The sequence below is a fragment of the Coniosporium apollinis genome, assembly GCF_000281105.1.
Source record: "Coniosporium apollinis CBS 100218 chromosome Unknown supercont1.15, whole genome shotgun sequence".
Lineage (NCBI taxonomy): Eukaryota > Fungi > Ascomycota > Dothideomycetes > Coniosporium > Coniosporium apollinis.
Genome location: NW_006913277.1, coordinates 73478 through 88400, shown reverse-complemented (window position 1 = coordinate 88400; position 14923 = coordinate 73478). Strand labels below are relative to the sequence as shown.

Sequence of the window (14923 nt, the reverse complement as noted above, 5' to 3'; positions counted from 1 at the left end):
GAAGACGGCCAGGCGATTTGGACTTGGGATGCCGCTGTTTCAGTAGCTTTGTTCGTTGCTGGAAATACCACGCCGAGGACCTTGGTGTATTCTATAGAGCTTTAGCATCAAATGAACAACCAAGTGCTGTGACATTCCTGCCAATAATATTCGCTTCAATCTCTGTCTTTTGTTATGTCAACGACTTTGTCTAATACGTCGACCAATATGTATGACGCGTGATGATCCCGAACCACTCGCGAAGCTCAGTCGCGAAAGCTACAACTTTCAGCACTCGGCAACACCAACCCAACAAACTCCACAACCACCAACTCTAATGGCTTCGAATCAGACATGCAGAGCTTGCCTGCGCGTCGTGCGCCAGCGCAACAGCGTTTTTCTCCAAGTAAAGCCCCGAATCCATCCGCCTACATCCCAAAGCTAACCATCCAGAACACCCGCTTCCCCCAGAACTCCTTCCAGACCTCCCTCTTCCGCGCCTCCCAGCCATCCCCTCGCAGACTCGCCTCCTCCAACGCCGGCGCCTCCGAAGCCTCAACCTTCGCCACCCAAAGCCCTCCCCACGCCATCCCGCCCGACGCCAACATTCCCGCTCCCAATGTGAAGCCGAACCCCGGAGAGACCAGCGCAGGTGCGCCGAGCATGGCGAGCCTGGCGCGCGAGGTACGGAAGCGGGCTGGCGCGGCGACGGAGACGTATATCGCGTATGCGGTGACGGAGAAGCTGTTCAAGGAGTGCGCACGGCAGGCCGACTATTCTATTCCGGCTGTATTGGAGAAGGGAGGCGTGGCGCCTAAGACGGAGGCGGGGGAGGATTTGGGTGTGGGGGAGGGATGGTGGTATAATGGTATCCTCTACCCTCTGCTTGCCCTCTTCTCTCCATAATCCCCCACAACAGCACTGCCAACTATCTAATAACAAGAGGAAGGGAAAGGATGTTGATGTTGATCTTGCAGAACTCGGCCTCACCCCCACCTTCAACACCTGGGCCCAAGTCTCCTTCATCCACATGTACCTCCTCACGATCCGCTTCCGCCAATTCCCCGCCGCCCACGCGCCCGCATGGCACCAGCACCTCCTCGACCACTTCTTCTACGACGCCGAGAACCGCATGGCACTGTACCACGGCATGGCGGCCCGGGGCGTGCGCAACAAGTACCTCAAAGACCTCTTCGTGCAGTGGCGCGGCGTCATTGCGGCTTATGACGAGGGGCTCGTGAAGGGGGACGCCGTGCTTGCGACGGCGGTATGGCGGAATGTCTTTAAGGCGGATGAGAACGTGGATGCGGTTAAGCTGGCGGAGATTGTGAGTTATATGAGGAGGTGGGCGGGGAAGTTGGATGGGATGGATGATGCGGATGTGGCGGCGGGGGGGATTACGTTTGGGGGCGCGGAGAAGGGGAGGAAGGACGTGCTGGAGGAGAGTGAGAGGTTGAGGGAGGCACTTTAGGGTGTAGGGCATCCCAGGGGGATACTAGACGGCGGTGGAGGCGATGTGGCGCACAGGGTATGAGTGTTATTGTACACTGGAGGATATGTCCGTTTGTATCATCATCAGAGGTGCTTGGTTGGGCTGTAAGGTATATCTGGTTATCACATATGATAGCTGGCTAGGAGTAGGTCCACGTGTGACCTGACTGTATAGTATGTACTGTAGATGCAGCAAGCAAGGAACCTTCGATATACAATAGTCCCACCTCGGCCGGCCCGGAAGATGTCAGACATGAGTGGGATTTTGTACAAAGCCATCAGATGAGGTCGAAAGAGGAAACATCCCGAGCCTGTCCCGAACTGTGGGTATTCAACTAACTCTCCAACGCCATAGACAAGGACCACTAAATGCTAAAGTTGAAGGGAAGTCGTAAGTCATTCCGAGCAAGGGGGAATGTTTTGGTGCTCATTCGTCGTCGGTGTCGGGCGGCTCGGATAACTCCTCATCCGACGAGATATCATAGACCTCCTTCTCCTTCGCCTTGCCACTCTGCTTTGCCACTCCGTTCGTCTTTTTCGCTCCCTTCTGGGACCACGCCAACAGCTGATCAAACGGCGCACTCCGTCCTGGCACCGCCCTCTTCGCGCTCAAGCTATGCCTCTCACACGTCAACTCGCGCGTGCATCGCGATCTATTCGGCAGTGGCACTGCGCACTGCGTCTCTACATCAACAGACGCCTTGGACTTCGCAGTCTTCGCCTTCGGCGCCTCTTTCTTTGCTGCCTTCTTTGCCCGCTTCTGCGGCTCTACCTCACTCTGGCTCTCCTCGGAGTCGTCGGCACCGCCACGCGTATCTTCTTCTTCTTCTTCTTCTTCTTCTTCTTCTTCTTCGCTACCCAGATCCTGCATCTCAACGTCTGCGTCTTCGTCCTCGTCACTGGCCTCGGCGTAGTTCTTGCGGGCTGGGCCGCGGGCACTGCGGCGGATCTCGCTTGATGGCGCGGTGTCGTCGAATTTGCGGGTTTTCTTGGAGACGGGCGTTTTGAGACCTTTGCTGGCCTTGCTAGCTTTGCCCTTCGGTACCGCTTTTGGCCGGGATGTGCCGTTGCTGGTTGAGGCCTTGCGTTTCTTTGCGCGGTGGTCTCCATTGGTCTCGGATTTGCGCTGTGCTGAGTTAGCGTCTGTTCAACTGCAATGTACTAGGGCGAGTATGGTTGGTGTGTTGGTGCGAACTGCTCACCTTCTTCGTCCGTAGACCCTCCTTGATCCAATCATCAAGCAATTCCATAGCCTCCTCCGGTACGTAGTTCTTCTGTGCAATCTTCTGGGCCACTTCATGGCTTGGAAGAGCAGCGAACAGGGCAGCCGGCATGCGGATCTTACCCGGCCATGCTTGCATTGCCCAGCCGTGCTGCTCTTGGAAGCGGCGGATGACCTCCTGGGAAAGATCGGATAGCAGATACAGGTTCTCGCTCATCTCCGGATTAATGCCATCCTGCACTGACTTCACCCGTTGAGCGACATGGAAGATCAGTGGGAGGTTATCCTGATTGGCGACGCATTTTAGGTAAAACAGAATGTATGTGACTTCGTCCTTCAAATCTTCAGCATTTTTGCGGAAGTCAGGATGGTGGGCACGTAAACTAAGGAATCGCGCAAAAAGCGCTTCCATAGCAGTGTCTTTCTGCTTGGCAAAAGCGGACGCTCGTGCGCGGAGCCAGGTAACGGCGCGATCTTTGATATCCTGGGACGGTTCGTGCGCGAGCAGAAACACGATTGTGTAGAAGCGCTTAGGCAACTGTTCCTGACCTAGGTACTTCATCAGTTTTTTGACAAACCCGTCGCGCACCTGCTTTTGAGGTAGTTGTGCTACGGTGGCGAGCTGATTGAAGTCCTTCGGCGAGAGTAACGAGTCAAAGCGAGCTTGTCTGGAGAGCTTGAGCAAGAGCTGTGCGGCTAGCAGGCACAGCCAGGACTTCTGCGCTGGTAGGGAGTCGTTCTTTTTCGACAGCTCACCTCGCTTCGCGACGAGAGCGTTGAGGAGTTTGTAGACCGGATTCGCGACTTCCTTTACCGGCTCCTGGTCTTTCAGTGAGCGCAAGCGATTTACGAGTATCTTCAATGCCCACGTCTTGGCTACAGTATTCTCGTCGGGTTCGTCCGTCCAGTCCGGTGGTGCAGTGCCGTCTTCCGACTCTGGGTTAACTATTCGAGCCTTAAGAAGTACGTGGTTGATTGCAATGTCGATGACCGCGTCGATCTCCTCCTCAATGACCTCTGGGGGAGCATTCAGCATGAGCTGACTTAGAGTAGCTAGTCTGGCCAGATAGTTGCCCTTGCCGAATTCAAAGCCCTTGATAGCATATCTCAGAAGATCCTTTGCGAGCATTTCCTTCTTGTCGGCGCCGCTCAGGATGATCGAAACACCATACTTTGCTGCTTTTGGTGTACCGAACTTTGCATAGCTGACAAGTGACTGCATGAACTTGCGATCTTTTGGTACATTGTCGGGGAATCTCCTAGCAAAGCCCGCGCATGCTTTCAGGTCGGCAACGGCACCGGGCGCGTTGGACGTGACTGCTGTCGGGGCTTCATCCTCAAGCGCCTTGCAAAGGTCTTGCACGTGGGCTTTGAAGACCTCGGGATTGTGGGTCGAGATTTGCGTCAGGACTTCATGCGCCGTTTCCGCAAACCCCTTCTCGTCGGTCCTGGTGTAGTCGATAATCGCTGGCACGTGAGATCTGTTGTAAAGCAGGATACTGGTCCGGTACAGTAGAGGAGTCAAAGTCTCCACCATAGACCCTGACGCAGACGAGGAGTCCTCGATCCGCTTAATTGTCTCCTTGATAGCTCTGTGAACCTTTTTGTAATTGCTATCAGGTGCCGTGGCGAATCGGATCAGCTGATAACTGCGGCGGTCGTGCATTTTCGCAAACTTCCAAAGGTCATCGGAAGCTTGAACAGGATTTGGTAGAGTCTTGCTGTAGAAGTCAATGAGCCGCGTTAGATGCTGCTTGATCTCTTTCTCTCCTTCCTCCATGATGCCTCCATTGTAGTCCTCGCATTTCTCCAGGAACATACCCATGTACTTTGCTAGCGACGCTTGTTGTTGGCCTGTGCGAGCGTAGAGGATTGTTTTAGCCTTTGGTTCAAGACCACGGATGAGGACCAAAGCGCGCTCAACTCGTATCCTGTCGGCGTCTGATTCTGGCTCATGATCACCGTTTTGTTGGCCGTCCTTCACGCGCTGCGATGCACCGTTCGTTTGCGGCTTGGCCTTGATCGGAGGATACGCGAGGGGGAACAATGACTCGTACAGAACGCGGTCCACATGAGCGTTGACCTCAGGCGAGTTGACGTAATACGTGTCAAGGATGCGCGAAGGAATGGCCCCTAGCGTCATGCTTATCCGGTCATCACCTTCAGCAATGGCGCCGACGGCTACTCCCCAAATCTTGCCAAGCAGGTCCATTGCTTCTGTCCGCACGTGGGCCTTCTTGTCCTTTACCCGTTCCGCAAGGTTGTGTAAGATCGAGCCTGGTTCGCTGACTCCTCCCATGCTGCCCAATTTCCGTACAATGTCATTGAAATCAAATCGCCCAATGGCTTGGATGGCAGCCAAGCGGACCCTCTCATCCACGTCGACCAACATGTCCGCCATGTCGCGGATCAATCTCCTCTCATCCTCAGGGTCCAGTCCAACGCCGCCGGCTGATGTCATTAGGATCCTTCCTGCACTCGTTGCCCACGCAGATCTCACAATCGCGGACCTATCGTTTCTGTGGCTCAGAAAGCTTTGGTATGCTTGACGGTATCGCGAAGGGAATGAGTGCGGCGAGGTTGGAGTAGTCAGGAAGTTATAGACTCGCAGGTTGTCGGAAGGATGCGCAAGGCTTTGGGACGGATAGGCTACAGGATTTAGAACTGACGGAGGGGGCGGGCCGGCGGCACCTATTCCGGAAACCATGTCGCCCAGAGTCTCAGTCGCTAAGAGCCGGAGCTGTACATCGTCTGCGCCTAATTCGGTCTCCAGCTGGGGTACTATGTCCGATAGCACAGATGGTGCGGACCGCCACAGCTCGCGAAGCAGCCTGTGAGCTTTCTTGGTTTCGTGGAGGTCCTCTTCGCTTGGTCCGTGTGGGCTCTCATCGTCGGATTCGCCCGCCGGACTGCTTCCTCGCTTACTTGCGCGGTGCCGTCCAGGTTTGTTGGCTGAGATAGACGAAGCGTCTATAATGACAGAACTGAAGTACTGGCTGATATATCGCGCCATTTTCTCCGGACATGCATTGCATATGTTTTTTGCCATGTTGTAGGCCGGCGGCGCTTCCTTGAGTAGCAGTGTTGACTGTCGATCATCAATCTGGCCACCCTTGTTTTTTTTTGGGCCTCCCCCGGACATGGCTCGAGGGTCTGCGCGCAGAAACTGGGCTAGAATGACATCTACCACCTCGGCCGGTAGGCCCTGCGACTCGTCCACCAGCGTGGCCAGAACAGCGGTCATGTGGTGCTCGACATTCTTGCTCAGCTCCTCGCCGTTCTCCGCCTTGGAAGGTGTAGACAAAACATCGAAGCATGCGGTAAAGAGCTGTAGGATCAGGTTCGAGGAGGAAGGTATATCTGTCAGCAGAACGATGCTCTTAACCTCAGCCAGTGACTTCAGGACGTAGATATGCTGGTTGTTGTATGGATTCGACGGATCGGCCAGGGCGGGAAATATCGTGGTGACGAAGAGGGCGAAGATATCCTTCAGCTGCGGGGCCGTGTAAGGCGCATCTGGGGCGCATAGTCTGAACATGTCTACTATATTGCATGCTGTCCATGCTCTAACGCCTCGGTCCTTGTGCGCGATCAAGTTGTGCGAGGCGAGCTCCTTTGCGACGGGCATGAGGGCTTCCCTGTCCGCCTCCTCCTGATCCATGTCGCATAGCTCTTCTTGTAGCGCCTTCAGCCTCTTCAGAAGCTCCCCGACGGGTATGGGCTTTCCGGCGCGCCATGTCAACGGCTCGTTAAACTGCAGGGTGGAAGTCTGTTCAGGCGCATCCTCGACCTCGACGGGTGCGGTCCCGCGGGTTCGTGTGCTGGGCATTGTCGCGTGGTCGTGTGGCGGGAGGAGCTGAGAGGATTAGAGTGTTAGAGCATGCGAGACGGTATGCTTCCCTCCTTACGCGCTTTGACAATGGCAGTGGAGGAAGTGTTGGCAGATGGTGGAGTGGGTCGCGACATGCGAAGCCCAAGTAACTACTCGTACGCGTCTTGGATGCGGGACGTGACACGAGACCGGCAGGAGCTGTCGGAGCTTCAGCCGGGGAAGACTTCGGCGAACGTCACCAGAAACGAGCCTACCTTAGGTACCTAGGTAGCCGCAAGGCACATGTTCCATACCGGCGCTCTATTCACCAAAACCTCTCTGAACACTCAGACGGCCTTCAGCGAGCTCGAACATCTAACATGCTGAGGTGTTGCACCGATATGAGCGACAATGGAGAAGTGGCATGCCCTCACGGAACCCGGCCAAGGCAGCCCTCTCACTTCCACGATAAATCCTCCAAATCCTGAGACGAGGAACAACACATTTCAAACAGTTCGTCAAGCGGAGAGTGTGCAGGCAAAGTGTCCCGGTTAATATCTGTACAGATCAAGAGTCCTTGCGTTCAGCTCAGCCAAGCTATTTTGTCCTTTGCAGGTAGATCAGGAGACCCAAAGGATGTCCTTGTCGGACTCGAGCGACTTTACGAGGCTCTATTGGACCTCTCTCGCCACGAGAGTGTAGTTGACGAGAAGCTTGCCGAGTACATCTTCTTTCCGTTGTCCCACGTCTTCCGGGAGAGCCAGCGATTGCCCCTGAAAGCCCTTGAGACAGCACTAAAATGCCTCTCCATCCTGCTGCGAACTGGATGGAGATCCCAGGTCTCGCCGGAGCTCAGTAGGCAGCTCCTTATACTGCTAAGCTTCCTCGCTAGCGGCCCTTCTGATGGTCAACCATCTTCCAGGACGTCCGAAGAGCTTCAAGCTGCCGCTTTCATCTGCTTGTCAGATCTGTTCGAATCTCTTTCTCAAAGTCTAGTTGGAAGAGCATCGTTAATTGTGACTGCTAACATCCCTCCACTGGGACACGCAGTCACAACGATCCTGAATGGCATCACGCCCGGAGGGCCGAAAGAGATTCAACTCACCGCAACGACAGCTCTGCAGGCTTTCTGCTTGGCTGTGACCGACCAGGAGGCCTTGGCGAGCTTTCTGCCCGGTATCGTCTCTTCGCTCACGAAGGTTCTTACATACAGTACAACGTCCAGGAAACCTTACAAGGTCCTAGTCCGCGGTCTGGATGTTCTGTCACGCGTATTGCGGTCGGTTGTAAGCGACGACAAGACGAAAGACCTACCGGAAAGCCAGGAGACCGACAAAGTATCAGATGCAGCATCCCCCATGCGCCTCACAACTTCTTGGCTGAAAGCCACTGCAGCCCAGCTGAGGATGGCCCTTGCCAATGTCATGAAATTGCGGCAACATCCTCGTGCTGAAGTTCGTCAGGCATTGTCGGAAGTCTGTGTAACTGTCCTCGAGGCTTGTCGGAATTCGTTGTCCGAGTGTGGACCGATGATGATCGAAACCCTTGTAGTTCTGTCAGCTTCTAATGATGACGAGATTGAGCATTCTTTGAAGCGTCTCCTCGCGACCAACGCAAAGACTGGGGAGCTCCTCACAGCCAGCCTCTTTAGCTGGGTAGTATCTTTGCCGCGCGTCATGCAGTCTGCAGATGACAGCGCGAAGCGCAACACTATTAAGCAGGTCTCCCGAGCTTTCACGGTACTCTCCGAAAAGGGAATGGGTCTTACCATCGTCAACCGCGCCATGGCAACGAGCCTGCGTGACAGTCTCTTCGCTACAATCCACACCGCAAGTGAGAACAGGAGTTTCATTCAAGGCGGGAGAGGCGATTCCGCCCTAGACCTGATTCTTCCAGGCCAAAAGGGCTCCACCGCTTTTGAACCCATAGTAATGACACTCAGGAGCCAAGCGGAAACAGCTGATGAGTTGGGCTCGCTACTCAAGAGCCTAAGTACAGCAAACGCCTCCATGCAGATCACAAAGGAGCTGATGCTTGCAATCCCAAGAAGTCAAGGTGAGATGCAACTAGCGAGTTTCTGGCTTGCGCTCAATTTACTCAAATCTACTACAAACACGAACGTCGCGCTCGACGACTTTACGGATCTCGGACCGTCTTCTCCAGATTTGCAAAGCGAGCTGCTAGACGACATTTTTGCCTATTCCATATCCATTCTCTCTGAGTCAACGCTCGATTTGGCAACGGATTGGCGCATGCAAGCTGTTGCAGTCGAAGCGGTCGCCCATCGAGCCACTCAAATGGACGAAGACTTTAGAATCGAGCTAGTAGATGCTCTTTACCCGGTCGTCCAACTTCTGGCATCGCCTGTCGCTCAATTGCGAAGCCATGCAATAACATGTCTCAACATCATGTCAGACGCCTGCGGGTATCCTAACACAAGCGAAATGATTGTTGCAAACGTTGACTACTTGGTGAATGCGGTCGCACTCCAACTCAATGATCTCAATCTTTCTCCACAGGCTCCTCAGGTCCTCCTGATGATGGTCAAACTTTCCGGTCCTTCGTTATTACCCTACCTCGATGACCTGGTTGATAGTGTGTTTGCAGCTTTAGAGAAATATCACGGCTATTCGAAGCTTGTGGAGCTACTGTTCAGCGTCTTGAAGGGTATCGCAGAGGAAGGTGCGAAAATGCCGCAGCTTGCAATCATCAACAGCAAAGAAGGCATCAAACGAAAGGAAGCGTTTCAGTATATTACCATAGCAGATGTCACCAAAAGTATCAAGAAACTACGACGTGGCACCTGTCGGATGGAAGAAAATCTTCGCTCCCAGCAGTTGGAGGATGACGACGAAGTCTTTCCTAATCGGCCTTGGAAAGACGACCTCGAAGAGCCATCCGCATCCGCGCGCGATAGCGCTGGGGATGTTGCGCGAGACGGAAACGGGAATGAAGCGTCCGATGTCGCTGGACAGACCCCTCCAGTGCCGAAAACCTACGACTTGTTACTCAAGGTCTCTCAACTGACGCAGCACTACCTCACGTCTTCCACGCCTGAACTTCGCACATCGCTCCTCTCACTCTTAGATATCACTATCCCCGCCCTTGCAGTTCACGAAGACTTGTTTCTCCCCTTGATCAACACTCTCTGGCCGGTGCTTGTTCCTAGACTGGAGGATCCGGAGGCGTACGTTGTAGCCAACGCTCTGGACGTCATCGGCTCGATGTGCATGCACGCCGGTGACTTTATGCGAGGCCGCATCGACGATCTTTGGGAAGGGATCAAGAAGGTCCACCGCCGCAACACCCCCGACCAGGCCGGCAAAGCGCGTGCAAGACCATTGCAATCAAAGTCTTCGCTTGAGCACGCAGGAGTGACTGAAACGAACAGTCAGTTAACATCCTTCCAACCGAGTCACTACATCAAGACACCTACGCGCCTGGTTTGGGACGCCTTGGTTCGGTTGCTCACCACGATTGTCGATTACGTGGTCATCAACGAGGAAGTGTTTGACGAGATTTTGGAGATGCTCAGCCCGCTTCTGGAGAAAGATGTGGAGGTGAAAACCGCTTTGAGTTCGCGCAATCCGGACGCCGTGTGGCTTGCCATGCTGAAACGTAGCTTAATAACTGGACACGCGATCGATGGCCTGCCTCCTCCAAGTGTTGCAGCGGACATGCGACCAGCTAGTGGCCAGGATTGGGAGTTTGCAGCAATCAATGTATGAGGCTCAAAACCGGTCCTGCGCACCACCCAAACCGTGCAAACATCATTCTTACACTCAAAAAGTATCGAGGCATGCGCAACCTGCTCGAGCTTGGTGTGGTGCGCGCTCCATGCCGAAGTTGAAGTCGTGTCGTTGTTGCTACCTTCCATTTTTAACACCACGGTGCTACGATGTTCAAGGACGGAAGCTGCCTAATCTGGGCTGCTATTGCCATCTCGCTGCTACGCTGCAGGAGGGCCCCGTTGTTGGTGTTTGTCAAGAAAGCGTTCCGAATGGGGCGCCTGCTCTTCTCTGTCTCAGCATCCTTAGCACTTCAAAGCGAAAAGATACTCACTTTCACTCTCCATCTATCTTTACATCGCTTGATCCGGTTGCTCTATTGAATCTCGTATCACCGGAACGGTCTCATATCGCCGGAAGAGTCTCGCTCTCATCTCAAGGCACGCACTTCGCATGCTCATCTTTTCTCGCGGCAACGTACCGTCACCACGACGACCACCAGGCCTAGCCTCCATCCTTCAGGTGCAAGCTCTTCCATCACCTCGCGACCTGGTGAAACCCTACCAACCGGAATCGCCGCTACTCTCCCAATACTCGTCAAAGAAATTCCGCCCAACAAGACAAGATGTGCTACTTCTTCCTTATGGTGTTCAAAGGATGCGAGCACAAGGTCAACATGCACCACAACTGCGGCTATCCAATAGTCGAGACCTACGAAGGCGTACCCTGCTGCAACGAAGTGATATGGGAGAAGCGGAAGCTAGCCGAACCCTGCCTGGTCTGCCGCAGACGGGCTCAACAAGGTAAGTTCACAATACCTCAGCTTGCTTCGGCTAATCATGAACTTCCAGGTGCAGATGTACGCGATGTCAACTCGAAGACTTGCAACATCCATCGGAATGATGTTAAGGTTGTTAAGGGTGGGTGTGAGACGGGGCGGGTGGTGTATGGCATTTCCGCGCTCTCGACTTTGGCGTTGGTGGCAGTGGATCAGATCGGACAAGATGTCAAGGCAGCAGGAGCTCCAGCGGTGCCAGGCCCACAAGATTACTCTCTGCACCCAAAGCCTCATCCTTCCGGGTACCATGCAAATCCAGCAACTCGAGGGTCGGAGGGAAGAGGTCACGAGAGGCAAGACTCCCACGCACTAGGGGCTACAGCGGCACGAGGGCCACAAGGCTATCCTCTGGTTCCACAGCCTCATCCTTCGGGGTACTATACGAATCCAGCAACTCCAGCATTGGGGGAAGGGAGCCAGAATAGACAAGATTCCCACGCAGCAGTGGCCCCAGCGGCACAAGGCCCACAAGACTACGCTCTTATTCCACAACCATATCCTCTAGGGTACTATGCCAATCCAGCGACTCTAGTGTCGCAGGGAGGGGGTCAGAACAGCCAAGGTATCTACGTATCGGGGGCCCAACCGGCACGAGGCCTAGTCCCAATGAGTTGGGCCCCGAGGTATTTTACATATCCAGCAGCAGTACCGCAACAGGGAATATCACAGCAATCCGCACCGCTTCCCGTGCGCGCGTATTCTTCGAAGCGCAAGAGCGAATGGAGCGAAGAGGACTGGGCGCAGTACAGGCTTGACCTGAAGGAAGAGCGTGTTTATCCGCATCTAGGTAGATTCAGAGACCTGCGTCCGGCATAGCTATTGCAGGTGGGACGCTCTCTCTAGCGACTGCACATCATGTACTATATAGTACGAGGGTGATAATAATTGCTAGACTCCAAAACCATCGAGTCGTGAATCCATCATCATGCCTACTACAACTATGACTATAAGCTTCTGACCTTGATTCTACTTCCAACGGATTCAGAACGCCCCTGTCGCCTCTATCCACGTACGTTTCGCAACCGACTGCTGTCGTACCCAGTGGAGGCTCAGTATCAATGGCGAACGCAGTGCCGTAATTTAGAAGTCTATATGTCTTTGTCATCCAGGTGCACAGCCCTCACCCGAACTCGCACACCTACTAGTTCGCCTCCTTCATCTCCCCCATCGCCTTTTCCGCCCCCTCCTTTTGGGCCTCCTCGGAAGTCCTTGACTGCTCCGGATCCATCCTCGTCTCAATCCTCCTAATCACCCTCGCCGGGTTCCCCGCCGCAACGTGAAAGTCTGGCACATCCTTCGTCACGACGCTTCCAGCCCCAACCACGCACCCCCGTCCCAACCTCACGCCCGGCAACACCACCACATTTCCACCAATCCAGCAGTCCTCGCCAACGTGGATCTCCTTGCCCATCTCCGGGCCCTGCGTCCCGTTCCGCAGCTCTGGATCCAGCGGATGGGTCCCGCTGTAGAGGGATACGTTGGGCCCGATTAGGGTTCGTGCCCCGATGGTTACGAGACAGGTGTCCAGGATTGTGCAGTTGAAGTTTATGAAGGCGCCGGAGGCGACGCGGACGTTGGTACCGTAGTCTATGACTATGGGGGTCAGGATGATGGGCTCGGAGGCGAACAGTCTGTCGTCTTCTTCTTGGGTGTCTTTTTGGGGCGGTAGAGGCGTTTTATCGCCGAGGACGCTGGGATTGGTGGGTTAGCAGGTGTGGTGAGGGTTGGACGGAGGAGGGAGAAGGGGATGGGGGCAGACATACTTACTCCCTCCATAACTCTACTTGTCGCCGTCGGGATACTTCGCCAGCGCTAGCGCTGTTGTAGCGTTTTAGGGCCTGCGCGCAACGGTCGCGCTCGGCGATGAGCTCGGGCGTGAAGGCGTGGTAGAGCTCGCCGCGGAGCATTCTTTGTTTGTTTTCTGAGAGGGCCATTGTGGACTGAATCTCTTGGGGAGTAGGTGTAACTTGAAGTTTCAAGGTGCTTCGACAATGAATTGATTACAGTGAAGGGGCTTCGAGTGAGCAGACACTGCAATCGGAGGGTTTGGAGGAGTTGAAAGGTCCAATTCTATTTTACAGCGGATCTAACGTTAGGACTTGTGGAGGCGGGGTATGCAGTCAGTACTTGGGGGACAAGACGGAAAGATTCTCGGGTTGCCCATCTAAGCGATGATGCAATGCATCGCGGGGGCGGCTTGGTGTTTTTGGTGTTTTGGTTCTGGCGGCTCTTCGAAGGCGGTGAGGGGCAGGGCGGCACGGCGGCCACAACCACAACCTTCAGCCACCCGCCGTGCCGCCGCGAGGCGCAACGTTAAGACGTGCATCTCAGCTCAGAGAGGGCAACGTTGGAAAGCACGAAACGCGTCTTGCACTTCCTCCCGTCCTTCGTTCATGCTAAGGTCGACGATTACGATGCCCATGTAGGTCATTACGCTGGGACGGAGACTGGACAAAAGGGTCGTGTGTTTCATCGCCTTCTTCCCCGTCGGACAGCTTTGTCCGCTTTCATCCCAAACCCCATTGTTTCAATATCGAGTCTTGCGGCTCTCTGTCGTCTCAACCCTACTTTCATGCCAACCTTACGTTAAGTTCCTGAGTAGGGACCCTCACGTTGCAGCCGAAACTTAACGACAGCTGGCAGCAGCTAGTGCATTACTCAACCCTCAGCCTGAACACTCCCTCCTCGCGCCCAACCTCACCATGTCGTCCGCACCCAGCACCAGCAACGGCTCCGCCACAGGCACCGGCAGCAGCCATCCCCCCAACCCCACCTCGAACTACGCCCACGACCCCAGCTCCCCCGCCGACCTCCCCGGCTTCCACCTCCTGCGGCGCCTCAAACAACGCGCCGCCGCCCTCAGCAATGCCAGCGAAGCGCGCCAAGAAGCGCAGAACCACGAGGCCGAGGAGTCGCTCAAGGCCTCTCTCGCCTCAGTCGGCGGGCCGCGCTACGTCCCCATGACGGAGTTCCTGCCGCACCACGAGCGCTCTTTGTCGAGCATCGCTATGCACGCCTTCCTCTTGGGCGTGGTGCTTGCGCTCAGTCTTGTCGCGACCTTCTCGCTGCTCTACATACCTTTCCACTCCAAGGATCCGGATGAGGGGAGGGAGAACTGGACCCGCCTCTGGCGCGCCACCCTCTTCACCGCCGTCCTCTCCTTCTTCCACTTCATAGAATACTACATCACCGCCATCCACAACTGCCCCGAGGCAAAAGTCTACGCCTTCCTGCTCAGCAACGGATCCGCCTACCTCGTCGCGCAAGGTTCCGGCCTCCTCGAAGCCGTTTACACCTCCCTCTACGCTCCCCACTGGCAGTCCCGCTTCAGCTCCCCCTACTCCATCGCCCTCGGGGTTGTGATGATCGTCGTGGGCCAGGCGGCGAGAAGTATCGCCCTCGCGCACGCGGGCACGAATTTCAACCTGCAGGTGCAGACGAGGAAGAAAGCCGAGCATGTGTTGGTCAGACACGGGATTTATGGCTATCTGCGGCATCCGAGCTACTTTGGGTATTTCTGGTGGGCGATTGGGACGCAGGTTGCGATTGGGAACGTGGTGTGCGGGACTGTGTTTGCCGGGGTGCTGTGGATGTTCTTTGTGAGGCGCATACGACGTAGGTTTTTTTTTCTTGTTGGGAGGTTTGCAAGATGGGGCAGATTGCTGACTGCGTGTTGCAGGAGAGGAGAAGTGGCTGGAGATGTTCTTTGGCGACGAGTACGTCGAGTATCGCAAGCAGACGCGTGTGGGAATACCCTTTTATTGGCTGAATGTTTAGGCTGCCATCGAGATCTAGTAATGAGAATCTTCCTATCTGGCAACATTTGTCACCCCTAATGTGAATCCAAGTCAAAG

The 14923-nt window shown here is 55.0% G+C and overlaps 6 protein-coding genes across 6 annotated transcripts; 4 read left to right on the top strand and 2 right to left on the bottom strand.

The window, feature by feature from the left end:
- Positions 1-333: 333 nt before the first annotated feature.
- Positions 334-1450, top strand: W97_03595 (uncharacterized protein; the record flags this gene model as incomplete). The annotated part of the gene is made up of 2 exons (XM_007781491.1): positions 334-847; positions 957-1450. The coding sequence occupies 2 exons, from the start codon at positions 334-336 to the stop codon at positions 1448-1450; spliced, it is 1008 nt and encodes a 335-aa protein (XP_007779681.1).
- A 447-nt stretch (positions 1451-1897) lies between these two features.
- W97_03594 (uncharacterized protein) lies at positions 1898-6521 on the bottom strand (the record flags this gene model as incomplete). The annotated part of the gene is made up of 2 exons (XM_007781490.1): positions 1898-2596; positions 2673-6521. The coding sequence occupies 2 exons, from the start codon at positions 6519-6521 to the stop codon at positions 1898-1900; spliced, it is 4548 nt and encodes a 1515-aa protein (XP_007779680.1).
- A 781-nt stretch (positions 6522-7302) lies between these two features.
- W97_03593 (uncharacterized protein) lies at positions 7303-10231 on the top strand (the record flags this gene model as incomplete). The annotated part of the gene is made up of 2 exons (XM_007781489.1): positions 7303-7358; positions 7426-10231. The coding sequence occupies 2 exons, from the start codon at positions 7303-7305 to the stop codon at positions 10229-10231; spliced, it is 2862 nt and encodes a 953-aa protein (XP_007779679.1).
- Positions 10232-10856: 625 nt separating this feature from the next.
- Positions 10857-11574, top strand: W97_03592 (uncharacterized protein; the record flags this gene model as incomplete). The annotated part of the gene is made up of 3 exons (XM_007781488.1): positions 10857-11034; positions 11083-11261; positions 11383-11574. The coding sequence occupies 3 exons, from the start codon at positions 10857-10859 to the stop codon at positions 11572-11574; spliced, it is 549 nt and encodes a 182-aa protein (XP_007779678.1).
- A 636-nt stretch (positions 11575-12210) lies between these two features.
- W97_03591 (uncharacterized protein) lies at positions 12211-13003 on the bottom strand (the record flags this gene model as incomplete). Its single annotated transcript, XM_007781487.1, has 2 exons — positions 12211-12760; positions 12837-13003. 2 exons carry the CDS (start codon positions 13001-13003, stop codon positions 12211-12213), a joined length of 717 nt encoding a protein of 238 aa, XP_007779677.1.
- Positions 13004-13771: 768 nt separating this feature from the next.
- On the top strand, positions 13772-14846 carry W97_03590 (uncharacterized protein; the record flags this gene model as incomplete). Its single annotated transcript, XM_007781486.1, has 2 exons — positions 13772-14684; positions 14749-14846. The coding sequence occupies 2 exons, from the start codon at positions 13772-13774 to the stop codon at positions 14844-14846; spliced, it is 1011 nt and encodes a 336-aa protein (XP_007779676.1).
- Between the last annotated feature and the right edge of the window lie 77 nt (positions 14847-14923).